This window comes from Musca autumnalis, unplaced genomic scaffold (assembly GCF_047663935.1).
Source record: "Musca autumnalis isolate F117 unplaced genomic scaffold, ASM4766393v1 scaffold_4, whole genome shotgun sequence".
NCBI lineage: Eukaryota > Metazoa > Arthropoda > Insecta > Diptera > Muscidae > Musca > Musca autumnalis.
In genome coordinates this window covers 142319267-142346927 of record NW_027411977.1, presented here as the reverse complement: position 1 = coordinate 142346927, position 27661 = coordinate 142319267, and the positions used below count along the sequence as shown (strand labels likewise).

The following is a 27661-nucleotide window of genomic DNA, read 5'->3' as shown; positions in this document are numbered from 1 at the left end:
ACAACACGCCTATATTAAGGGCAAATCTGTGGAGTCTGCCTTGCATGAGGTGGTTGGCTTCATTGACAGGAATATGGAAAACTCAAACTTTACCTTGGCTGCCTTTCTGGACATAGAAGGAGCCTTTAACAACGTAGAACTTGAGCCCATAAAACTCTCACTCAAGAAAGTTAACACACCTGAACCTCTAACTTGCTGGATAAATAATATGCTAGAAAGCAGAATTATAAACTCCAGCATTGGGGAGACAAAAATTAGGAGGGGTGCTCTCACCGCTACTGTGGCTACTTGTTATAAACAATATTTTGACGGACCTGGACAATCAAGGTATAAAAGTTGTCGCCTATGCGGACGACGTTGTACTACTGATTTCCGGTAAGTTTCCGTCAACCATTTCGGAGCTTATGCAAGGAGCATTATCGACGCTGTCGCGCTGGGCTAAGGCCAATGGCCTTGGAGTAAACCCAACCAAGACAGAACTGGTAATGTTCACGAGAAAGCGTAAGCTCGCCCCCGCCAGGGATAACAATCTTGACGCGATGCGGGGGCTTAAGGTCACAGTTTCCACACTCAACACCCTGGAAGTGTTTAGTTGGGGAACTGTGACCGACCAAAGGTTATCCAAGTAGCGGTCTCCTACTTATTAGAGACCCCCTAACGGCGGGGTGTCAGGCGAAACCGTGCCCATAGGTGTTCTAAGGTTTGCAGTTAGGGTACCAACTGTATTAGAACGGAGCCTCAACGCAGTAATGGCTTAGTTGTCATGTCCTTGCCATGGTACAGGAGGGCTATGCCATGGTGGACCTCACTTCCCCCACTAAATCTATGACGTATGGAGAGCAAAAATTTAAGCAAAAAAACAACCAAAACTAATCCGATTGATGACAACAATGCAATGCCTAAGGACAATTCTTCAGATTCAAAATCTAATACCAAGTCTGGGGCAACCCAGCCAACGGTTGACGGCTGAACAAAGCCGGAAACTCCTGGAGATACTGGAGCAGACGTTGGCCCTGCGTCTCAGTCAGGGTGGCTATTCTACTGGGGCCGAGGACGGCTCATCGGATGACGAAATGAACACCACAGTCATTCCAGCGACTGTAGTCAACGATGAGTCGGCCTCGACCTCAGTGGAAGCAGCCACCTGTATGAACTCTGGACCAACCGATGCACCAGCTACCCAACCATCGGCCGCAGCCGATGTTGCTGGCTCAAAAGGACTGGCTGCTGTTGAGGAAGGAGCTCCGACCAAAATACCGGCCGGAAAAGCTCCCACCACCTCAGATAGCTCTGCTAGTAAATGGGCCAAAAAGAGGAAGGCGTACCACAGAGCAATGCACTTCCTCAGGAAGTTCATTGACAGGGAACCCTCATCTATAACGCTGAGAGAATGCAAGCTGATCAGGATTAATCTCAAGGTAGTGAAAAAGATCGAAAGATCTCACCCTCACTTACCCAAGGGAAAACCTGATATCAGCAAGCTTTCTCTTATTTAGGCAAACGAAGAGGTTAGGTCAATGCCTACATCGACTCCCACAGCCCCCAAGGGCCAAACTGGGAGCGATGTTGACATGATCCGTAAACCATCAAATGATTCGCCTCCTTCGACCTCAAAGCTCTCTTCAAAGGGATGTCCCGTCACACAGACAGGGCAAACCTCAAAGAAGAAGGCAGCCAAGCCGAAGGGGACGCATCATAAGAGTTCAAAATCTGGGAAGTCCGACCGAACACCGGTCTCCGCACCTGGGGGAGCACCTACCAAGCCCAATCCATCTCCACCAAAAATCGCGGTGAAGAGAGACAGGTCAATGGAGGAGCCACTCCCCAGTGCTAAGAGGCCCACTTCAGGTCAACAACCCATTATTCATACCTCCCCAGCCGGTTGCCCTAAGACTGGGAACAGGAAAGATGCCGCAGCCAGTTCAGCCTCACAAGCTAACTTGGGCCACAAGGAATCTTCCAGTTCCCATCTCAAGACCAACAGCAGGGGAAAAAGAACAAGCAGACCGATGGTGCCGGATGAGTTGCGAGCAGCGGTCATCGATAAATCTGACCCTGATTGGATAATCAGAGAGGATCGATGGCTACTTATCGAAACTCGTCTGCGTGACATCGTGTTCGCAGGAGAAGGGGAACCTCCTAAACACACCCAATTTGGCAGTGCCGCTCCATACAGAGGCGTTAGGGTCATCTGTTGTGAAAATAGGGAATCTCTGGATTTCCTCACTTCCACGATAGAGGGTCTTGGCGAACTCTGGGAGGGATGTCAATTGGCAGTCGTTGGGGTCAACGAGGTCCCTTTCAGAAGAGTGTTGTCAGCTTGGGTGCCACCTCCACCTGTGGATCCCGCGCGCATACTGACCACACTCGGCAGACAAAACCCCAATCTCCGGACCAGCACATGGAATCTGGTCAGCCACAATCCGGAAAATGGAGGTGTTGCCATCAGGGTGTCAATAGACACTCAGGGGCAAGAGTACTTAAGGACTCGTGAGGGCAAACTACACTTTGGTCTAGGATGGATCAGATTCCGCCTAGGACGAAAGTAGTGGAGGAACGGAGGCAGCAGCCGCTTCGCATAATGCAGATTAATCTGCATCACTGCAAAGCGGCTGCTGCTGAACTTCTTCTAGCCCTCAAGAAGTCTGAAGTTGACATCGTCTTAATCCAGGAGCCTTATTTATACAAGAATAAGGTTGCTGGGTTAAACGATAGCAACTACACCACCTTCGCCACATCCAACGGGGACAAGGTAAGAACCTGTGTAGTTGCTAAGAAGAGTCTTAAACTAATATTCCTCTCTAATTTCAGCGGAGGTGATATTACGGCTGTAAGGATGGAATGCAGCTCCCATGGAGCCACCATATTCTCGTCCATTTACATGCCATTCGAGAGCCCTGACCCACCGGGTAATGACGTGGAGAAGCTTGTCAAGGAGATGGGTAGCACTTGCCTCATCATCCTAGGATGTGATGCCAATGCTCACCATTTCCACTGGGGCAGCAGAGACACAAATGCCAGAGGTGAGTCCGTATTCGATTTTATCTTAAAATATAATCTCAGAATATGCAACAGGGGAAATGAATACACTTTTCAAAATAGAACAAGTAAGAAAGTATCAGTCAACTGAGCCGACAGAGATATACCCTCAGCCACGTACCCGAAGAAAAAAGTTAACACAATACTTCTGTAGGTTTTTTAGCTGTTGGGAAATTTTTCCAGAATGTAAAGGGCCGCAAAAAACTACATGTTGCAACAAATTCAGAATGATCCAAGACGAGTGCATTTTTTCCAAACTTTGGGTAGGGTGTACCCATAGGAGTGATCCGATGTAGTACATATTCGGACCTAATACAAATCTGTAGGAAATATTTTTTTTCTTTATTTGTCTATGGATATTTTCCTTACAGACTATATAATTAAATATGTTGTACTTAATTTTCTGAATTTAAATATATTACAATTTTACTTTTCAATTTACAAAGTTTGAGCTAAATCGATTTCTCTCTTAAAGGGTTATTTTACACATTAGCCAGTTTAGGTGGTGCCGGTAGGATTTTCTGGACCTTTTTGGGTCATTATCTCAGGAAGTATGGAATTTCCCACGAAAAAAATTATAACGTCGTAACAGGGGCCGCAAGTGCAACCTGCTGCATCACAAATTAATAAGATCAGAGAGGAGTTGTTAAACTATACTTTTTCCAAATTTTGTGTGGGAGGTACTCAAATGAGTGGACCGATATAGTCCATATTAGAACTCGATCTATGCCTGAAAGTAATATTACCAATAGCAAAGTTTGGCCCAATTCTGTTATTCCCTCCTAGAGTTATCATGCCCACAATCTTGGCGAAAAATTTTGAACCTTTGTGGGGGAGGTACCGGAAGGATTGGACCGATATGGTCTATCTTTGAATTTAAACTAAGTTTGGACAAAATATTGAAAGACCCAAAATTTTAACCAAACCTGTTGATCCGTTCGAGAGTTATCGTGCACTCCAACTACGACACATGGTATTATATCGGTTGTTTGCAGTTTTCGTGCTGATTTCTGAGGATATATGGACTTGCTCCTGAAAAAAATTATATCGTCGTAATGGGGGTAGTGAATACAAGTGGCTGCAACAAAAATCAAAGCGATTCGAGAGCAGGCCTTAAACTGCACTTAAGCAAAATTTTGTGTGGGAGGTACCCGAAAGAGTGATCCAATAGGGTCCATATTGGAACTACATCTATGTCTGGTAGAAATGTCACGATGTGCAAAGTATGGACTAATTCGGTTACTCCCTTCAAGAGTTATCGTGCGGACAATTTTTCCGAAGATTTTTGAACTTTTGTGGGGGAGGTACCTGAAGGAGTGGACAGATATGGCCCATCTTCGAACTTAAATCAAATCTGGACAAAATATTTCGATACGCAAAATTTGAACCGAATCGATTGATCCGTTCGAGAGTTATCGTGCGCACCAGCCAGCCAGACAGACAGACGGACAGACAGACAGACAGACGGACGGACATTGCTAGATCGACTCAAAATTGTCTGAAACGGATATCGTACAAACATACTTGGGGTCTAAAACCATTATTTCGATGAGGCACATTTTTGGTCGTATCAAAGTGTAAATACCCTCTTTAGCCTAAAGGCTGAGGGTATAATCAGGGGGGGAGGTTATAGACATAACCCTCACTAATAAAGACGAATCTATTATCAGTGACTGGAGGGTATCGGAAGAATGCTCCTTTTCGGATCATCGGAAGATATTCTTCCAAGTCTCTGTTAATGGCATTCGACAGCCACCATTTAGAAATCCACGGAAAACCGACTGGAACAAATTCAATGAACTAGTAAGCTCCAAGCTGGGAGTATCACGATACCCCCAAACAGCCACAGAGGTTAATAGTGCAGTGAATCACGTGACAGAGGTTTTGGTGGACAGCTATGAGACCGCCTGCCCACTCACTTACCCAGGCAGAAGATGTCAACCGGTCTGGTGGTCGAAAGATCTGGCTAATCTCAGGAAGATTAGCAGAAGGCTCTACAATAAAGCCAACAAAACGAAGCTGTCCACAGATTGGGAGAACTACGAGGTATCTTTCAATAAGTACAACAGCGAAATAAAGAAGGCTAAACGCAGATCTTGGGTCTGCTTTAGCGAGTCTATAGAGGGAGTAAAGGATGTAGCCAGGTTTCGTAGAGTACTGTCGAAGGACCCTAAATCCATCGGCAGTATCAAGCGGGATGATGGCACATGGACTAACTCCGGTCTAGAAACTCTGGATCTCCTGGCCAAAACCCACTTTCCCAACTGCATGGATGCCCCAGATCGCTCAGCCGATCCACCAATGTGTAACCAAGCCACAGGGGAAGTGAGTGTCATCGAGGAGATCATAAGTCACACAAAGATAGCTTGGGCGATAAACACTTTTAAGCCCTTTAAATCACCTGGTCCAGATAGTATCTTCCCTGCTATGCTACAAAATGCATTGGAGGTGTTGATACCACACCTGGATCATATTTATAGGGCCTGTCTACGTCTATCGTTCACACCGGTTCTGTGGAGGGAGGTCACGGTGACATACATCCCCAAAGCGGGGAAGTCAAGTCACACGCTTCCCAAAGACTACAGACCAATCAGCCTATCTTCCTTTCTATTGAAAACGTTAGAAAGATTGCTTGACCTAGGAATAAGATCCAAACTTGGAAACAGTGTTATTAGTCCTGCCCAACACGCCTACATCAAAGGCAGATCGGTGGAGACTGCACTTAATGAAGTCGTTGGTTTAATCGAGAGGAATATGATGGGCTCAAACTATACGTTAGCAGCGTTTCTAGATATAGAAGGCGCCTTTAATAACGTCAAACTCGAATCCATCCACAATTCACTCTTGAACTTAGGTGTTTCCACTACACTGATCAATTGGATCGATGGAATGCTTAGCGGCAGGATAATCAATTCAAATATCGGTGAGACCTCCATTCGGAAGTCTGTCACCAGGGGCACACCACAAGGAGGTGTATTATCACCACTGCTGTGGCTCCTGGTGATTAACGAAATACTTAAGGAATTTGACCAACTACGTATAAAGACTGTAGCTTATGCTGATGACGTGGTCATAATGATCACCGGGAAGTTCCCACAAACGCTATCGGAACTCATGCAAGGAGCTCTGGACAAATTATCAAGATGGGCACACAACAATGGACTTGGGGTGAACCCATCTAAGACAGAGCTGGTTCTATTTACGAACAAGAGAAAAGTCAAACCATTCACCCTACCAACGCTGGATGGAGTGGCCCTAAAGCTCTCCCTAGAGGCCAAGTACCTTGGCATTATCCTGGACCACCAACTAACGTGGAAAAGGAATGTCGAGGAACGTGCCAAGAGAGGACTTATAACCCTTTATTCTTGCAAGAACTCTATTGGTAAGAGTTGGGGTTTGAAACCACAGGTCATACACTGGATTTTTACGGCCATAGTTCGCCCCATTCTGACTTATGGTTCATTGGTATGGTGGAATGCTTTGAGTAAGACATCCCTTCTCCGTAAGATTAATGTCGTTCAAAGAGCGGCATCTCTCCTAATTACCGGTGCCATGAAAAGCACTCCACAGGCTGCTCTCAATGTATTACTGGATCTTCATCCGATGAATCTCGTGGTACAGGAGTTGGCAGCAAAGAGTGCTCTCCGACTCAAGGAGTTAAATTCATGGCGTAACGTCTACTATGGCCATGCTGCTATCTTACGACAATCTGGACTATCGGTGGGTTTGGAGGTAATCAGTGACTATATATCACCACAATTACACTTCGACGACATTGAAGTTCGGATACCTGACAGAGAAGCCTGGACCCACAACTCCCTACCTCTACCCGGTATAGAGATTTATACCGACGGATCCAAGATGGAAAAGGGAACAGGAGCGGGCGTCTACAGCGATACCCTCAACTTACGGATCTCGTACAAGCTAAGCGAAAATTGTAGCGTCTTCCAAGCCGAAATCTTTGCGGTCACGAAAGCAGCAGAATTGATTAAAAACATGGAAGGGGATATAGCCGGACCGGTGACTATCTATGTGGATAGCCAAGCGGCCCTAAAATCACTTAGATCCCATTCAATCAAATCTGCTGCGGTCTTGCACTGCAGGAAAGCTTTGGAGGCCCTACGATCAATCGTTACCTTGTGCTGGGTCCCGGGGCATTGCGACATCGAGGGAAATGAAAAGGCGGATGAACTGGCACGTCGCGGATCTGAGTCAAACGACATCGAAATCGATAACTCAATCAGGCCACCCCTGTGTCACTTCATGCGGCTCCTAGAACAAACATACAGGGAGAAGGCTAGTCAGATCTGGAATAACGAACCTGGCTGCAAGGTATCAAAGGCAATCTGGCCCAACCTCTCCAAAAGGAAGACCACTTCCCTACTCTCTATGAGAAAACCCGATCTAAAACTAATGATTGGAGTTATCACGGGACACTGCAGGATAAGATCAATGACCTGCAAATGGGATAGAGATGATCCCACGGACTACTGCAGATTTTGCGAAGACGAAGAAGAAACAGAGACGATTGAGCACTTATTATGCCGTTGTCCAATGCTCAGGACCAGGAGAGTTCAAACAATGGGTGAACATACGTTATCATCTCTGACAACATTCTGCCAAGCCGAGCCGACAACACTGCTTCTTCTCGCCAAGGGTCTGAAGTGGCTTCAACACGAACAAACTACAGCATCTTAATACGGCTAACCTCCTTACTCGCTCTCTCTCTCTCTCCTTACAAATAATCTCTCAATCCGTAGCACTTACTTAATCATTCTCAACTATCCTCTAACTTACTTAATTATTCCTTTTTCCTACTTCTAAACTCGATATGCTATTATTTCTTTTCTTTTCTCCAACCTTACTATAGGATGAACACAATGGACCATAAGGTCTCCGAGTGGAGTGGCTGTCCAACACGACAGCTGCGCGTCCTTTAACCTAACCTTAACCTAAGCGTAAGCTCGGCGTATTTGTACCACCAACACTGGATGGAGTGCAGCTTCAGCTCTCGCCCGAGGCAAAGTACCTCGGCACTATCCTGGACTTTCAATTGCGATGGAACAGGAATGCTGAGGTAAGGGCGAAGAAAGGATTGACTGCACTTTATTCATGCAAGAATTCCATTGGGAAAAGTTGGGGCCTAAGCCCATCGATTATACACTGGTTGTATAACACCGTGGTTAGACCCATTTTATCCTATGGTTCTCTTGTTTGGTGGCACTCACTGCGCCAAAAATCGACATCAGGTAGGCTCGACAAGGTACAAAGAGCAGCCTCGATCCTCATAACTGGAGCCACAAGGAGCACACCACAGGCTGCTCTGAACGCAATGCTGAACTTAAAACCGCTGAATCTCAGCATTAAGTGTCAGGCAACTCGCAGTGCCCTACGGCTGCATGAACAGGATGACGATATAGACGTCGTTATACCTAGTAGAGATGACTGGAACCGCAGTAACCCCCCTCTGGACGGTCTGGCTTTCTATACAGACGGCTCCAAGATGGAGGAAGGTACCGGGGCTGGCGTCTACTGTGAAAGGCTATCTCTTGAGTACACCTACAGGCTAGACAGCAACTGTAGTATCTTCCAGGCTGAAATCTTCGCGATTTGGAAGGCAGCGGAATTGATAAAAAGTTTGGATGCAGAAATCTTTGAACCGGTGACTATCTTTGTGGATAGGTTAGGTTAGGTTATAGGATGCGCAGCTGCTGTATGGGCAGCCACTCCACTCGGAGACCTTGAGGTCCATTGTGTTCATCCTGGATATTGAAGATATTCTGGTGTGATGTGTATACGTATGTTTGACTGTGGTTGTGTATGGATGAAGATTGTAGGTGATGTGGTTGTGGATGTAGGTTCTGTGGGTTCTGATCCGGTCTGTGTATGACATTTTGACATCTTAGTTAGTGGTGATGATTGTTGGTGAATTGATGGTTATGGGTGTGATTTAAAAGAGACCATAGGTGTGGTGATATGGTGTGATGGTGTGTTGCCTGTGGATGAGAAATGAAATGTAGCTGGAATGCGTTAGACAACGCTACTGTGCAGAGGTGGTGTTTGTTGCAATCCCAGTACGTTGGAGCCATTTCAGGCCTTTAGCAAGGTGAAGTAGATCGGTCGGCTCTGCTTGGCTAAATGCTGTTTGTGATTGGATGGTATGTACCCCCATGGTACACAGTCTTCTGGAAATGAGCATAGGACAGCGGCATAAAAGGTGCTCAATCGTCTCTATTTCTTCCTCATCCTCGCAAAGCCTACAGTAGTCGGCCAAGTCTTCTTCCCATTTACTTGTCATGGATCTCGTTCTGCAATGACCCGTGATGATCCCCACTGCTAGTTTCAGGTCTGGTTTCCTCATTGAGAGCAGTGAGGCGGTTCTTGTCTTCGACGGGACTGGCCAGATTGCCCTTGATGTGCTGCAGCTGGGCAAGTTTTGCCAGTGCTGGCAGAATTTTTCCCGACCTTTTTGTATTATCTCTCTCCTGAAGTGGCACAGTGGTGGCTTGATGGACTTGTCGATTTCAATATTTTGTGACTCCGATCCGCAGCGTGCCAGTTCGTCGGCTGCCTCGTTTCCCTCGATGTTGCAATGCCCTGGGACCCAACACAAGGTGACGATTGATTTTAGTGGCTCCAAAGCGTGTTTGCAATCCAGAACTGCCGCGGACTTGATATATAGGGACCTGAGAGATTTTAGGGCCGCTTGACTATCAACAAAGATAGTCACCGGTCCAGATATATCCCCTCTCATGTTGTTAATCAGTTCCGCGGCTTTCCTGATCGCAAAGATTTCAGCTTGGAAGACACTACAATGTTCGTTCAGCTTGTATGAAATACGTAGATCCAGGGAATTGCTGTAGACACCTGCTCCTGTGCCTGTTTCCATCTTAGAGCCGTCGGTATAAATCTCTATACCGTCTAGAGGTGGGCTACTAAGTGTCCAATCATCCCTATGGGGTATATGCACCTTCACTGCCTCGAACGACATTTGTGGTGACATATACAGGCAGGTCACAGAAACGAATTCCGATCGAAAGTGGAATTGATTCCGTATTTAGCTTCTTCAGAAAACGAAAAACGAAGAATTTTTCGGAATTAAACCACATTTGATTTTGCAAACGGAATTGTATTTTTATTTTGTTTAAATCTGCCATCAAACACTCTAAAAACACTTAGAAATAATTAAAATGTTGTTTCGTTAACAAATTTACATTTAATTTCACATTTAAAATAAATAATTAAGTTTTTTTACTTCACAAAATCGATCGGAATCTAAAGAAGCTAAGACAAAAACGATCGAAATGAAATTTCGGAATTGCAACCATTTCGATCGGATTCTGTGACATGCCTGATAGTCACTAATGTTCCCCAAGGCCGTTGGTAGTCCGAATCGACGTAGGATTGCAGCTCGTCCGTGTTCCGAACTGCGCCATGAACCTAGCTCCTTCAGCCGAAGGGCACTCATTGCTGCCTGTTCCTGCACTACTAGGTCCAGTGGGTGTAGATCTAGTAGCACATTTATGGCAGCTTGTGGAGTGCTCCTCATGGCACCAGTTATTAGAATTGATGCCGCTCTTTGGACGCTGTTCAGTTTGTTTAGATATGTCGTTTTGTTCAGAGCATTCCACCAAACCAGAGAGCCATAAGTAAGAATTGGGCGGACAATGGTCGTATAGATCCAATGAACAACCCTTGGTCTCAGGCCCCAACTCTTACCAATGGAGTTCTTGCAGGAATATAGAGCTATTAGACCTCTCTTGGTGCGCTCCTCGACGTTCCTTTTCCACGTGAGTTGGTGGTCAAGAATGACGCCGAGGTATTTGGCTTCCGAAGAGAGTTCAAGACTAACTCCATCCAGCACTGGTAGGGTGAATGGTCTGACCTTCCTTTTATTTGTGAACAATACTAGCTCTGTTTTTGATGGGTTCTCTCCGAGTCCGTTGTTAAGTGCCCATCTAGATAATTTGACTAGAGCTCCTTTATGCGCTGCCTATCAAAATCCTTGAGTATTTCATTTATCACTAGAAGCCACAGTAGTGGTGATATTACACCACCTCTTTGTGGATAGCCAAGCGGCTCTTAAAGCCATCAAATCCTGCAACATCAAATCCGATGTCGTCCTTAAGTGTAGATCAGCCTTGGGAGCGCTAACTAACGGCTTCCTGCTATGCTGGGTACCAGGACACCGCGACTATCTGGGTAATGAAAGAGCAGACGAATTAGCTAGGCGAGGATCGCAGTACACAGACCTAGCCACCGCTGACTCTATCAAACCACCCATTTGTCATTTCTTTCAAAATTTTAAAACGTTCTCTGACGAAAGAGCCATTGAATTGTGGCATAATGAACCTAGGTGCATTGTGGCAAGATCCATATGGCCGTCTCTGTCAGTCAAAAGAACGAACTCTGCTAAACCTGAGTAAAGCTGAAGTTAGAGTAACGACGGGAGTCACTACTGGACACTGCTACATCAGGGCCCATACCAAAAAATGGGATGAGGATGTTACTGACTACTGCAGACTCTGTGAGGACGAGGAGGAGTTAGAGACGATCGAGCACATCTTGTGTCGTTGTCCAGCAATGGCTGGTAGACGGCATAGGTTAGTAGGTGCTCACTTCCCACCGTGTCTAACTTTCTACTCAACTGTGGAGCCTGCTGTGATCTACAACATCATCAAAAATATGAAGTGGCTGGGACAGCGCAACCTGAACGCGTAAATAAATTCAACTATTCTGCCTACCATTTCTCCTACTCTCCTACTCTAAAACAGGCATGTGAATGTATTCAAAATATTGGCAACTTCCCCCCATACCATTGCTATCGAAAACGATATCGTTTTCGAATGTTTCTCGAGAGTTTTGCGGATATTTTGTTCGAGAACGACACACGAGAATGAATTAAAAACGATTCACTCGTCGCTCAGTTTGTGGCAGGAAATCCTTCGATTTCGAATATCGTTAATAATATTATTAGCGAATGATTGACGATAGTTTTACGATAGTGGCGAAAAACATTTTTTGTGGAGTTTCTTGATGTTTCTGTTATGTACCTTTTCCGCTTTTATTTCTTTATGTTTGCGACGCGATATTTAACTGTTGATAAACATTGTTGTCTTGTGTTTGGCAACCTACCCATATGTTGTCTTTATCAACACTTATTGTCTATATTATACGTAGCATTTATATCGAAATTATTTGAAAAAAGCAAATGGGAATTTTTTACAAACAACGTAAATTTTTTTTTTTGAAACAAAAAAATTTTCAAAGTAAAAAATGTTTCTCGAAACAATTTTTCTTGTGAAGAAAAAACATTCGCCAAATGTTCGAAAACGATATCGTTTTTAAACTTTTGACGAACAAAAGAACAACGTGCTTGTGTACACCCGAAAAACAATTGCCAATTCTTCGAAAGTGATATCGTTTTCGAAAGTTTTGCCGAACATTCGAATAATATCCGCAATTGGTATGGGGGGTTATGACAGTGTGTTAGTAAGTTTGTATTCACGCAAGCTGTAAAACAATAACAAATCAAAACATTTGTTGTCTTTTGTACGCTCTTTCTGTGCATTCGGGTCGTGTGCGTGTAAATTGCCGAAAATCATCGGCACCGCCGTGCCAAATGTGACCATGCTTGCTCTAAAACTATCGCTCCACTCTAAAACATTCTTGTAATCTATTCGTTCTTTCACTGCGCTAACAACTTTCTCTTTTTATTTTTTCCCCTATCCTCCCTTTTTTCACCTCCTCTTTCCTGCAGCTCTTTTCTACTGGATGATCACGCAGTCACAATTAGTGACTGCACATCCCCTAACCTAACCTAAACGCGTATATGTCCACCACCAACTTTTCTTTATTTTGTTAACAAAAAAACTCGTGTGCCGACGGTGATAGCACTGAAGAAATAGTCTTTAGGGAATGTACGACGCGATTTTCCCGCTTTTCTTAAAGAAAATTTTTAATTTTACCCTCCCTCGTGAAGAAATAAATGACAACATTTAGTTTTGTTTATTTACTGGTTTTAATAACATTTTTTATATAACTTAATATATACATAGTTATGGGAGTATGGATGTAAATAAGGGCCATGGGAGATTTATGTTTTTGTGTTGCTGTTTTTTTTTTTTTTTTGTTCTATTATAGTTTTATGATAATTTGTTTTCCAATTTTTCTTAGTTTTATTTCAAGTCAAAGATAAATATTACGCGTAAATTTAATAATTTATTATAAATCTATTTTTTTTGTATTTTTATTTCATTGCGGTTTTATTTATTTATTTTTAAACAAACGAAAGAACAACTTGTTGTGGAAGAAGCCAGGATTTAAACAATAAAGCATTGGATAACATGGGGAAATATACGATTTTCCCTGTGGCTGAAGGTTATTTCAACCCGATTACGGCTGTACGGTTTGACTGCTAAAAACTTAACTGCAGCTGCAAGATAATCTCATACACAAGCGAAAGCAATGCTCTTAAACACGATTCCGGAGTTTCACTTTGTTGTATTTGTTTTTCACTTTCTAAGACATTTTAGACTTCGTTTTGTTGGCCAAAAAACGAAGCCAACAATGAAGGAAATAATGTGAAAGTCATTAGCAGTAAAATAAAGTTTTTTGCTTAGAATTTGTTAAATATTTTACTTGCAATCTGCATTATACATACTACGTTTTGCGAAACGCATTTTTTATTCTATATTCTACAATCAATAATCACTCACTCATTCACTAATCACTCGCTCGCTGAAAGTGTTTTCTAAACTTACATACACACATATTTATAGTATATAGAGAGATACCACTGGGAAGGGCAGGGTTATGGAGAAATAAAACATCTTAACCTTCCAGCATAGGTCGTGGACATCGATTACATTGATCGATAACCATTCGCGCTATTCTCTTGATATCCTCATACGGTTTTGGATGGTTAATTAATTCTGTGAGAATCTCTATTCCATTCTCATTTTCCACCAGTTTGCAGTATTTATCTGGATATACCTGCAATAAATTTGCATGAATTGTGTTGACTATCAAGTCTTCAGAGGTACGTACCTGTGTTAGATTTGCCAATGCCCATACAGCCCAGTGTTGACATTGTGGAGTTTCATAACAACGCACTAGGCCCAAAATGGGTTCAAAGCTGCGATAATTGATGTTACGATCACTTTTAATATCCCATCGGACAATGGCTTTTACCATACTTGCTAATACTTCATCGCGTGAGGGTTCCTTGATTGTCCACGCCTCTGGGCCATCTGAAGCTATATGTGCCAGCACACCAGCTGCATTGTAACTTACCTGAAAATAGTGGAAAGATGGGTCTAAGTAAATATTTCAAATTACCAAACTACAATCGTGAAGAGAAATAAAATAAGTACAAAACATCCGTCAGCTTTGCCGGCAGAAATGTATCCTCAGCATGTGAATGTACAAAACAACAATAAACAGTTGCGATGGACCTAAATGCGCCAAGAAATGATTGGGGTTATTCTGAATGAAAACTCCCCGGGAGTTTTTTTCACTTTCACCGTTAAGTTGAAACGGCGGAAAGACAAAAACTCACGGGGAATTTTCGTTCAGAATAACCCCCGATATGTTCAAAGCAACCCTCGAACAAGTCTTAAACTACACACACGTAAGCAAAGTCGTGAACTTTTATGAGGAACTTGATGTACGTTTGGAAAAAATTTTACGATCTGCAAAGTTTCGGCCAAATCAGATTCTCAACGCGTATGTAATCGTGCTTAGTTGTTGTTGTAACAACGAAAATATGTTCGTCCGTAAATCTTTTCAGTTGGGCAATTAAATAAATGCAGAGTGTCGTACGGTCCCTATAAACATGCAGAGCATGTGTTTGGTATCGTGCTATCAATTCGAGCCCAATACGAATTTAGGCGACTGCATCGTCCGGATCTTATCTGGTCTGAAACCACTCGTGTTTGCCTTGGCATCAAGGGATATTTTCCTGCGATATATGGGGGAGGTCTCCATGTACGGCATTCTCACTATAGCTTTGAACTGTCTGTGCAACTGCATCAGTCGTTAATCTAGATGTTATCGCTTGTACCTTTGTACTTTTTTATTCAGATCCATGGCTGGGTAGAGGAAGCTTGTCCACTAAATCGTCCTCATACCACACTTGCGCCGCATAGCTTATCACAAACTCTGCCTATTTCTTTATAAGAGATCAAGAAGGTTTCTTTGTCATCACCCTAAGTGCTGCCGTCCAGCGACTTGAGAACCTTGTTCCTACTTGTCGCAAATATCTGTAGCCGACGCGGATGACTTAAACACGCTGTCGAATACCACGACGGCGGGTTCTTCGACACCGGATTGACCCGGAATTATACAACACCCGAGTTCCGGCCAGCGCCTGCCACCTCAGTGTACACATGTTTGTTCCTACTTGTCGCAAATAGCTGTAGCCGACGCGGATGACTTAAACATGCTGTCGAATACCACGACGGCGGGTTCTTCGATACCGGATTGACCCGGAATTATACAACACCCGAGTTCCGGCCAGCGCCTGCCACCTCAGTGTACACATGTTTGTATTTGTATCTTTTTCTGTGCTGGGAGCAGCATATCCCGGAATGTCTGCCCTTATTGGGACGGATTTGTCCCCCACTGAGTCGTCGTCTTCATCGGAATAGAAGACTCACCGCATTCCCTCCCAACAGAAGCCTCACACGCAGCACTTTAAACCAGCCGTTGTTGTTCCAATCCATGAAAATGCATCCTTTTTGCAATGGACTTCGAAATAAGATCGAGGAGGTAGTGGATTTTTTGAGTCGGAAGAAAACGAATACAGCTAACAGCGTTGTGATGGTTACAACGTACTGAGGAAGTGTAGGTGGGTTAATTAATAGCTTTCCCATCGCGCGCAGCCATCAATAGTATAGGTGACTGCTCACTCGGAGACCGTTGGTCCATTGTGTTCATCCTGCGTTGGTTAAAGTTGCAGACGGTGAATGTATGGGGTAGCAGTCAGGTGTGAAAGTGCCGAGGTAGAGTTGCTTAAAGTATACAACCCGCCGATAAATATCTGTAATCAATCAAGGTTCACGGCAAAGCTAATTGGCCCAGTTTCACAGAGTTTATTAATCAATGCTTCAGAAATCTACTCAACCCTTCCTATATTCGGATAGCAGAAACAAATCCGAGACATCATCACTGCTGCAGCCGCCCGCTACATACATGCTGGTGGAATACCCGAAGTGAGGTCAATTTTTCCAGCAGAGGCGTCGGGATTAGCAAATTAGAGTGATGAGCTTTGTCGTGCCAACCCCAGTGACCTCAGAATCAAAGAGCTGACGCTGGAAATTAACATGTTGGTCAGTGAGCGTAAGCGGAACAAGTGGTTAAATCATCTGAAGAGTTGCTACATTGGAGCCGGAATTAGTGAATTGTGTGCAATGGTTATGCCACTCTCGAACGCTAGGAAGAAGGAAGACAGGACCTTATTCATTTTTGGTGAGGTTACGCTGACTGATCCAGTTATTTCAGTAGACAGTTTGTCGAGCAGCCCAGGAGTGACAAGGCGAAGAGAAGAGTACTACGTCGTTTTAGATCTCTTCCCTTCCCGAGGATGAACAACCTCTGCGTCGGAAATAGCTACACTGAACCTATTAAAGGCTGGGAGCTAAGCATATGCCGAAAAATTCTTGTTTATATCCTGGTTTATGCAAAGTTCGTTTTTCAGTTATCCGAATTGCGCATTAGTTATAACTTCGCATAACTGGGAAAAAATATGAATTTTTTGGTGTTTCAGATATGAGGCCCAAATGAAATAGACAATACTTGTCGTCACTCTTAAACACCAGACCATTCGTTGAGAGTATGTTAAATTGTTTCACCTCCTTTCAGCTTCCATTTTGTTTTAAATGTAAGTGCAAAGTATACCTACCTCAATTCCATCACTTTCCGATGATAATAGCTCGGCAAAAACTTCAATAAACTTTTGTGTCATTAATTTCGGTCTTAACGATTTAACTTCTGCAACATTGCCCAATAAGCCCATCATATTTCTTAGCAGCTCATCGCGTTCTCTAAACGTCTACAAATAAAGAAATTTGGAATATAACACAACCATTAACATCATCATAACTATTAACAAACTCGAAAATATACTCACATTTAAACATCGCAGAAAATACTCCATTCCACGGCCGTCTAAAAATCTCTTACAATTAATAGCAGTCTCATCAGTTACATTCCACATGGTTGACCATGCCACCTCCATAACATCATCCAATACCGAACGTGTTAAACGATCTTTAATTAAACTTAACATAGTCTGTAAAGTTCAAGAAGGATGGATATAATTAGATATAAATGGAATTTTCTTCTTCCGATTGTCTTTTGTCCTACATTAACAACTCCAAGTTCACCCAAAAATAATTTCTGTCGTCCATCAACTTGGCAAGCCAGTGTATTTAATAGATATATAGCTATCCTTTGTACAAAACCCTCCTGTTCCGTTTTCGAAACTCCGTGTAATAATATTTTGATGAGACGTTCATATTCAAATAGCTTGAAAGAAAAGGAGTTTTTGTTGTTGTTAGTTTTAAACAGCTTCTTTACAGCTTGATGTAGAAACACACAAGACACCTACCACATCGTTGGGCATTTGAAATTGTGTCAATGTTAGGTATCCATTTCGTAGCATAGTGTCATCGTTTAAGTGCACCTCCATACCATTGAGCAATGTTCGAATTATGTGATTCCTTAGTGGTGTGCCAAATTTCGAGCGATCACGCCCTTTTACAATATAAAATAGTGTTGCACTGGAAATTAAAAAAATATAATAATTGAAAAATATGAAAGGAAAATAGAACATTTGTTTAACACAAACCTTCCAGATATTTGCATATGTTTAAATTTCAAATGTCTATCCATAGCTGTCAGAACCACATCCAAGGCTGTGTGTATGTCTTTACAATTTTCAAAACGAAACAGATGGTAAAGATCATTTAATACCTGCAAGAGCAAAAAAAAAAACAAAAATAAAATATTAGAAAATATAATACATAAACTTCTCCATTATACATACCCTCGTTAGAAGTACCGGTCTGTCATAATAATACCTTGCTGCTGTTAATATTTGTCGTTCATTTGCATCTCCGGCAATCTAAAAATCAAAAACATTTCTTTATATTATCCACTTCACATTAATACCACTTGTCTACACTTACCTCCTTGGCTGGTATATCGTGACGTTTGCAGGCCCAATGTGCAGTGTGATATAAACCCAAAAATTGTAAAGGCCTTTGAGTTCGCGACGCCAGGCCCGGTATATCTGTATTATCTTTGTAACAGGATTCTTTAGTTGCCACACCATTTCCAGCTAAATTTGTACCCGATATATCCAAGTGTGTCAATTCCGGTAGATTTTCCATTAGCATTTCCAATTTTTGATCGGGTAAATCGTATGTACCGTGACCATTGCCATTATTCGAAATCGATATATCCAATGTACGAAGACGGCTAAGGGAACAGATTGCATGTAGCTGATTTGCAATGGGCCACACATTGAACAGAATCAAAGTGTGCAGCTTGGGTAGGGTAGATAATGCCTGCAGACTAAAACTGGCTAAGATGCAAGATGTCAAGTCCAAGTGTGTTAAATCCGTTAAATGGGCGAACGTCAGACGTTGATGCAGAACAACGACATTCAAGACCAATCGCCGCAAATGTGGACAATTGAATTGGAAGTCTACAGGGTCTTTTTCATTGGGTTCGGCATTTTGTAACATATGCGATCCAATGCCCAATTCTAGAGAACGTAAACTTTCTCCATGCTGTGCCAATAATTCATGAGATTGAACGGTAACCTTATCACAATACCACATGGAGAGCGAGTATAATTTGTGGCGCATGAGTATTTCAAGTCCTGTGAAAAAAAATGTTATAAAAAATGTTTACACTTAAATCGTGATTTTGTCAATTAAATCAAGTGTGCTGTTTTCATAGTGTCCATGTGTATATATATAATCAAGGAAGAAGGTGTTGTTGTAGTAGCATATGATATGCTTGTAAGTTCGTTTTTTCCTCTAAATCTGTTTCCGTGTCTATCTCTAGTTTTAGGAATATGGCTGCTTTGATTAGTTTTAACGACAAACTAAAAAATGTGCAGGGTGTCGTGCAGCCTGTGTCGCATACTGGTCAGATGTTTTGCACGGTGTCATCAATCCTTGCACTAGGATAGCTCTCACGGGAACTCCCGAGAGAGTACTGCATGCTATTGTGTTGTACTGGAAGATTCGTTGTCTCCTCATGTAGAATTATCCTCTGAAGATATGAGAAGAACCACTGTTGCAGTTCTCAGGGCGAAATTCTGAATGTTTTCAATATTTTACCATGCCGTTTCTCTTATATTCGCGAATCGCAGACGGATAGCCAGGCTGCTCTAAAAGCGTTAGGATCCCTCACTATTAAATCTAAGACTGTTCAAAGTTGTTGGTCCATCTTAAAAACATCCAATATAGACGGTAGGATGTGAAAGAGACTGAAATAATCGAGCACCTTCTCTTTCGTTGTCCTAGACTCTCGATCAAAGCCTATGTCTGTTTTGCGTGTATGAGATGGTATATTTCTCTTATTTTTTCTCCATAGATCCTGTAGACCTATTAAACTACTGCAGGAGCCTTAATCAGTCGTATCTTCCTGGATTAAGCAAGTTCAACTAGCTACCTTCTATTTAGATCTCTCTGTTATATCCATTCTCCCTCTACCTCTTTGATGTCTTTCTCCCTTCCTTCCCCTTCCTACCACCCTTTCTATCTATTTCTATCTTTTTCTATCTTGGCACTTTTTATATATTTCCCTGATCTCCGAGTGAAGAGGCTGTCAACAATCAACGGCAGCTGCGCATCCTAAAGCCTAACAAACCTTTTCAAGAATTTTCGTAGTCCTTGTGAGAGGAAACACGAAGAAAATAAACCATTGACAGGGGTAACAATCCTGACGCGATACGAGGGCTTAGTGTCACAATATTCTTCATTTAAGACAATTAACTTTGAATGCATTGTCTTTAAAAATTTGTAAACTACCAAAGGTAATCCAGGTTTTGATACCTGGACACCTCAACGAGTAACAGGCTAAGTTGACAAGTCCCTTCCGTGGTAAAGAGGCTATGAAACGGATGACCTCAGTCCATTCACAAAATCAATGTCTCATGGAAAGTTTTACAAAACAAACCCAAGAAACTTGAAAATAAACTTTCGACTGTTCTAGGTGTGGATGCCTTGGTACCCTTCACTTCCACAACCTTATCGGGGGAAATGCTCTGAAGTTTCAAGTAAGATGGCATTCCGGACGAAATTCTCATTGAAGAGGATGAATTTGTGGACACAACAGTGATCCATGTATCTGGTCCCAAACCGTCGGAAAGGCTGCCAAATGCCAAAGCAAAGGAAGCAATGGACAATAAGTCGTACTAAAGGCCAGTATCGTACTGCTGTCGATAAAAAATAAGGACCAAAAACATCAGGTAAAGGAATTTAAGCTGATAAGAATAAGAATGCACCTTTAGTTTGTGATGAATTTTGATATGAAATATCCTCAAAAGCTTAGAGAGAACTTCATAACAGTGAAATTCTCACTTGGAGTGCAGGAGTTGCACCTGTCGAGCCACCTATGAATGATGCTGTTCTGGTGTTATTCCGGTATCGACAAATTCCCACCGAATAGGTTAAGAGGTATTAAAGCCGCTGGCTAACCAATCCACCTAAAGGTCAGTCAGTCAGTCTCATCTTCTGAAGGTTGAATAGGGGTTAAGACCTGCAAAAGGTAAGTTCTCGGCTATGTCACAGTCTTCCAAGAAGACTGTAAATAAATCAATAAGGCGGAGACTGAACTCAAACTCTCTGCGTTAACAAGGTACGTGCTATAGCAAACTATTACGAATTTAATGTACGAACATGATGACATCTGTGAGAGACTGAACAACTATTTAACCGATCTAACCACATTTTTCCATTCGAGGAATATGCAGATTTCCCCCACAAAATCTACAGCCACTCTGTTCACCACATGGACAGCGCAGTTTGGACGTGAGTTGAATGTCGTGGTCGACGTTAGCAGAATTCCGACCACAAACTGCCCTAAAATTTTATGGGTCACATTCGACACTACATTCACGTCGTGCGCACACGCCACAGCTATCTGCGACAAGTTGAAAAGTAGGAACAAGGTCCTCAAGTCCCTGGCCGGCAGCACTTGGGGTGCAGATAAAGAAACCTTGTTGGCCACGTATAACGCGATAGGTCGGTCTGTGGTAAGCTATGTGGCTCCAGTCTGGTCCCCGAGATTTTGTGATTCGAACTGGAAAAAGATTCAAACTTGCCAGAATGCCGCCCTGAGAACAGCGACAGGGTGCCTCCTCAAATCTTCAGCGGACCATCTACTTGAGGAGGCAAAAATTCTTCCTGTAAAGCAACACAATGAGATCCAACGATACAGGAGAGAACCCCTAGATCAACAAGCATATCAAGCAGGATTGAATAGCATTCACACGGATGCAGTTGCCAAGGCCTTAAGCAATTATAGTGTGAATAAAGTACTCGGAGTACATCCTCCATCTATCGCAGCTGAGGAGCGTCAGCTGCCACGACAAACCAGAGTAGTTTTGGCTCAACTACGCTCGGGATATTGCAGTTGCCTAAATTCGTATTGGGCGGAAATCGATCGCGCCGTGCAAGACATATGCCCAGTATGCGGCATGGGCCCGCACGACACACAACACCTTTTTAACTTCCCCGCCAAACCTACCAATCTAACTCCAGTGGATCTGTGGCTACATCCCATCGAAGCAGCCACTTTTCTGGAACTGGAGATAGACCCAGAGCCAGATTGAACAGAGGAACGAACAAATAAACATAACCAAAACACTGTTACAACAACAACATTACGAATTTAATATTCAATTTAGCCATAACTTGATGTCTCAGGGTAACTGAAATGTTCTTTGAAGTATTAAAAAAGTAGTCTGGTCCATTTCTTATATTATTTCCTTATATAAATTAAAATACACATTTTTAGGTCAATAGCACACTGCAGTTTTGCTTCCCATAATCATTTGATGACAATCGTCACTATGGGGAATGAGGAAAGCAAATCTAATTTGTCTTATCAGCGCACATTTTCAATAAGAAAAACACCTCATCATTATTGTGCATCAATTATCACTTCTAATCACACCAATACAAATGTACCACCATTCATACAAAAATTACGTATGTGAAATTATTAAGACGCCATGTTCACAAGCTTAAAATACACACGCGCCAGGCTCTTTTTTTATAAAAAGGCCTGTTATGAATTCAACAATACACCTTATATGATATGTACGTACAGACATAAACATACTTACCATAATTTGTTAAATTACTATTACGCAGATGTACAACTTTGAGAGATGTTCTCTTTGTGTCCCGAAATAAACATATAAATTTATCATCGAACTTCTGATACAACTGTTTTTGATACGTATCGATGAGACGATCACATATTATGTTTGGCAGAACAACGCCATCGCGCAGATAATATCTTTTATCTGCATCGTCCTCATCTTCATCGGCAATACTTTCCTCGGAACAACTGATGACATCTAAATTTTTACAAATATATTGATACACAATATCCTGGAGAGTTAAAGGATCTTCGTCCAAAACGCCATTTGACTTCAAACGTACTTTTCCACTCATTTCAATGGTGGTATTGATGTTGAAAAGGTTTGGTCCGAACGCCTAAAATGAAGTAAAAGGAAAAAGAACGTACTGAAATGATTAAAAATTAATAAATCTTTTCAGGTATGTATGTGGCTATCTATCTATTCAATGAAATTTGGATAAATATGAATGTGAGAACATGTACAACTTGTGTGTTTAATAATCAGTAGTGGAATTCTGTAACCCCATTTTTCTAGTTACCGACAAAAATGGGTAACATTAAAACGCAAAATTATGAATGAAAAGTATTAATAAAAGTTGTCAGCAATATTGCAATCGGTAGGATTTAGCAACAGCTTTATTTAGGTTGTTAACTTACTGAAAATTTTCTTTAATTGCCCAATATAATAAGCATTTTAATTTTACCGATATTTGTCGGTAACTCGAAAAATGAGTTACAGAATTCCACTACAGATCATCTTACATTAAGTTTTCCACAACTTTTTATTAATTCAACCCATTGAAGTTATTACCAAAAAAATCATGGAAAATGTCATTCATTGGGTATTACCACTGGGGGTTACCCCTTACGGCACAAATGGACATTCTCACACAAAACAATCTCTCTATAATTAATTTTCTATATAACGCAGTAATTCGTCGTTCCCCAAGTGCTACATTATAGAGAAGTTTGACTGTATTTCATAAATCTTTAGCAATATTCATATGGATGTTTGAATTATTACGAAATTAGGAAAACTCAAATATTTCTTTATCTTCCAAAAGTTTAAATATATAACAGTCAATGAACGATTAGATTCGAGTTACCAGAAACAAATCATTTTTTTCATTGTTTTATTTTTATTTTTGTTGAGCTTCTTTGAGATCTATCAAATTAGTTAAATACTTCTTCAGGTATTATAACGCATTATTGCGACTTCTTCGGCAGTAATGTTCGGGAAAATAATATAGGTAATAAAAATATTAAAAAACAAAGAATGGGTGAAAGTGTGTGCCAAGCCATTGTAAAAACAAATAAGAAAGTATCAGTCATCTGTTCCGACAGAGATATACCCTCATCCTCGGACTTAAACAAAAGAAGCAAACACAATACTTCTGACGCCTATAGAGGGACCGAAGTAAATTTTACTGTCGTAAAAGAGGTTTCGAGGACAACTTGGTGACAAAAATTCAAAACGATCCGAAAGGAGATCTCAAATTTCACTACTTCCGAGTATTGTGTTGGATTTACCAGATGGAGTGGACCGATGTAGTCCATATTCAATCTACCACTTTGGTTTCTCTCTTCGGGAGTTATAGTGCGCACCATTTTAGCGAAAATTTTTGAACTTTTGTGCGGGGTGGTACCCAAAGGAGTGGGCCGATATGGCCCATTCGAGAGTTACCGTGCGCTCCATCCGCTACACATGGTATCATAGCGGGTTTTACAGCTTACGGGCCATTTTCTCAGGGAGTATGGACTTGCCCTGAAAAACCTTGTACCACTGTAATGGGGACTGAAAACACAAGTTGTTACATAAAAAATCGAAACGATTCGAGAGGAGGTCTTAAACTGCACTTTTCCGAAATTTTGTGTGAGAGGTATCCGAAATAGTGGACCGATATAGTTCATATTCGAACTTGATCTATGGCTGGTAGAAATATTACGACATACAAAGTATGGACCAAATCAGTTAGTCCTAAAATAGGGTTTTTTTGTAAAACCCTCAAAAATTAAACATACGGGGTCTAAACGATAATTATCTGGCCTAACAATGAAAAAGCAAATATCTACCATCAAAAATAGTTTTATTGTTGTCTTAAGTAGTCTACAGCATGATTTATAAGCTTTTTTTACGGCGGATGACCCATCAAGTCCACGTTTTGTCCGATCAAACAGGCTCTGGTTTTGAATCAATGTGTGAGAGCTCGCATTGTCATGATGCAGAAAGATTCGTCCTCTCTAGTTCGTTTTTCAAATTTCTCAGGAAACTTCTGGCTAACAAATTGTAGTGTAGCATTCGGAATTAACCGTCCTACATTTCTCAAGCCGTATAGCAGCAACACGGTCAGTTTTACCGAAGAAACATGCGACCACTTGCTTCGAAAGTCTTCTTCCACGAACAACTTTCGTTGGATTTGGCACGCTTTCGAAGCCTTAAACGGTCGATTCCTGTTTTGTTTCGCGCTCCCAAGCATAGATCCAAGATTCGTCGTCTGTGACGATCTTATAAACGCCATTTGAAGCACAACGATCTTTTTCACGATTTCTTAGCACCAATCGACACAAGCCTTTTTTGATCGTCGTCTGTGACGATTTTGCAAACTTCATTTGAAGCACAACGATCGTTTTTACTCACGATTTCTTAGCGCCAATAGACACAAGCCTTTTTTGAGCAATTTTCATATTGTGCTGGATCTAACGAGAAACCCCAACTTTTGCGGCCAGGAGTTAATGCAAAATCAAATGTTAGTTGGTGGTAGAAATGTCCGAGGATGCCTCTATCTCACGGTATATAACATGGCGATCTTGCATTATCCGTTCATGTGCGGCTTAATTTTTTTTTTCTGGCACAACGACCGGTTTTGGGCGACCTTCGTTTTTTGGCTAGTTTCGGCCACGATTCATTAAACCAGTTTTTGCATTGTGTTATAGGATGGTCCTTTATCAACATAAAAATATTTAATATGATCGATGCACTTTTGCCGTGGTTGTCCACGTCGAAAGCTGTGAAGAAAATGTTCACAAGTAAATTCCATTTTTTTGCAAGTAATAAGGGGTAACAATACGTAATTATAGCTAGGTACGTACATATTGCAATATTTTCTTCGGATCCATAAATATTAGTCTTAGAATCTTTATGTTGTGTTTTGGATAAACATCAGTCCGATCCAATAAGTTTTATATAAAAAATTAGATTGCCTAGTCGTTGTCGGAAATACCCCAGAGAAGGTTTTAAGCATAGGCCCGAAAAAAAATCATAATGCCAAAATAAATTTATTGTTATATCTTCTGAACTTATCGTCGTCTGCTATATGTATAGACATAGGTAAAAGTTATAGACATAGGAATAAGTAATTCTATAAGCTTTCCAACTATAACCGTAATATAATAATTGGTTCCCCTCCCCTCAAAAAATAACTCCCCGTAATCCGCTTAAAATATCTACCTCCGGAAAGTTGTTCCGAGCCACTGTATGTAACATTCCTTTTTAATAAGGGCAACTCATATCTACTTTTTCTCAGTTCATGTTGTTTATTGCCATTTAACACGTTGTAATGGACTGCGTATTTCGCAATAGCTTAATATATTTAATATAGGACTTTCAAATGATTTAGTCAAGGCTAGTCACGACTATTTAATCCAAATTCCTTCAATATCAAAAGGTTGGGAAAGAAAACAAGGAAGACCCCCTTTAACAAACTTATCATCAATATGCAAATTTATCATTAATAAAAAAAGAGATAATGAACGCAAAAATAAGTTTATCTTTTTTATTCGCGTTGCAGCATTTATGACGACAACGGAACGACGTACGGACGGACGGAAAGACGGCAACAAACGAACGGTATTTGTTGAAAACAACGACACAAACGACAAGTAACAATATGACAATATCTCACTGCAAGGCCAACAACAAAGAAAATGTTCTACTATTCTCCACGACAACAACAGACAACAAAATGTCTCAACAAAAGCAAAAAACCAAGTGAAAAGGAAAATAGCTAGTACGTAAGATACGACGACTTTGACTCGATCGTGTTTAGTCCGTCCCCTCAAAAAAGATACTCCCAAACGTCCACAACAACAACACGGATGCATTCTGACCAATGCAAAAAGCAATTTGCTCCAATTGTTTACGACTTCACTTCCTTTCCCTCATCTATACATAATCAATAGCCGACAACAATAACAACAAGTTTTACATACATATTTTAGATTTTAGTTGTACATATAGGAGGTATAATGGGCATGCAAATATTGCTTTTTTATTTGGTCATTGCTTGCTTTACCTATACGCTACTCTCACTTTTGTTGTCCTTGTGACGGGCAGAGTGGGGGGCGGCGGACACAGTTGCACTAGTTTTTTTATTTGTTTAATTGTTTATCGGCCAATAGTCTTTGTTTTCACCCAAAAAAATCACAAAACAAACTTTTCTTCTTGTTTTTTTGTTATGTCGTTTCTTCTGGAATTCAACTCAATACTGTCAATTTTCCACTGTTGTCTTTCCACTATTCTCTCACTTTTTCTTTGCAGAAGAAACAATTACTTAATTTAGCGATACATTTCCTCGAGTTATTTTTGTTTACACATGGCGCCAATAAACAATATTAATAATGTTTTGCTATTCGTTTATTTCGACTTGAAAGTAATTTGGTTTTTATTTCGCAAACAATATTATTGAAAAATCAGGAGAAAATAAAATTTCGTCGTTCAACTTTTTTTGTTGTGTTTGACAATTAAAAAAAATGTCATATGGAGTGTTGCCATTACCACAACAATCGACCGATAGCTGCGGTAATCGATTTTCATATTTGTGTCGATAAATATCTTCCAATCAGACAGAAACGTAGGTGTAAAGTACAGGACACATTTGTCAGTTTTGAATGACGATTTTTTGCAATTATCGATAACTGTCCAACCGTCCAGCAACCACAAAATATTTTGTGGTTGCCTGATGACTGACAAAAATGAACGGCCACACTGGCAAGCAACCGATTATTTGAGCAAAACTGACAGTCAAAACTGATCGTGTGTACCCCACTTAAAGCTGAGTACACATTAGCTCTGTTCCTTTACGTGCAAGAAACCTCAAGTTTTACAACTTTTTACTCGAAAAGCGTTCCTTTACTTCAGACACCATACAATTCATATGGAAGTAGATTACAACTTTTGCTACTTTTGCCAGTTTTACCATTTTCAAAAGTAAAGGAACAGACCAATTGCCAGTTT

At 41.5% G+C, this 27661-nt stretch overlaps 2 protein-coding genes across 4 annotated transcripts; one reads left to right on the top strand and one right to left on the bottom strand.

The window, feature by feature from the left end:
- Nucleotides 1–2374: 2374 nt before the first annotated feature.
- LOC141400661 (uncharacterized) lies at nucleotides 2375–7921 on the top strand. Its single transcript, XM_073980026.1, has 2 exons — nucleotides 2375–3023; nucleotides 7910–7921. Exons 1-2 carry the CDS (start codon nucleotides 2519–2521, stop codon nucleotides 7912–7914), a joined length of 510 nt encoding a protein of 169 aa, XP_073836127.1. The 5' UTR covers nucleotides 2375–2518; the 3' UTR covers nucleotides 7915–7921.
- A 5120-nt stretch (nucleotides 7922–13041) lies between these two features.
- On the bottom strand, nucleotides 13042–27323 carry LOC141400659 (protein zer-1 homolog). 3 transcript variants are annotated; one of them, XM_073980018.1, is made up of 11 exons: nucleotides 26721–27323; nucleotides 22409–22784; nucleotides 18231–18928; nucleotides 18089–18166; nucleotides 17891–18015; nucleotides 17651–17822; nucleotides 17407–17568; nucleotides 17171–17332; nucleotides 16943–17092; nucleotides 14089–14334; nucleotides 13042–14034 (listed from the first exon to the last, which is right to left on the bottom strand). In XM_073980018.1, the coding sequence occupies exons 2-11, from the start codon at nucleotides 22740–22742 to the stop codon at nucleotides 13873–13875; spliced, it is 2289 nt and encodes a 762-aa protein (XP_073836119.1). In that variant the 5' UTR covers nucleotides 22743–22784; nucleotides 26721–27323; the 3' UTR covers nucleotides 13042–13872. The 3 variants fall into 3 exon arrangements, with proteins under 3 accessions (XP_073836119.1, XP_073836120.1, XP_073836118.1); XM_073980019.1 differs by having other exon boundaries at nucleotides 22409–22814; nucleotides 26721–27212; XM_073980017.1 differs by lacking the exon at nucleotides 26721–27323 and adding an exon at nucleotides 25877–26387.
- Nucleotides 27324–27661: the final 338 nt, after the last annotated feature.

What these genes read in the sequence shown, in the direction of transcription:
- LOC141400661 (XM_073980026.1), top strand. Translation starts at nt 2,519, where the DNA reads ATGGATCAGATTCCGCCTAGGACGAAAGTAGTGGAGGAACGGAGGCAG.
- LOC141400659 (XM_073980017.1), bottom strand. Translation starts at nt 25,912, where the DNA reads ATGTTACATACAGTGGCTCGGAACAACTTTCCGGAG. An exon ending in ACGATATACCAGCCAAGGAG is followed by an intron (nt 18,167 to 18,230) that starts GTAAGTGTAGAC and finishes TTTGATTTTTAG; the next exon opens with ATTGCCGGAGATGCAAATGA. An exon ending in CATTGGCAAATCTAACACAG is followed by an intron (nt 14,035 to 14,088) that starts GTACGTACCTCT and finishes AATTTATTGCAG; the next exon opens with GTATATCCAGATAAATACTG.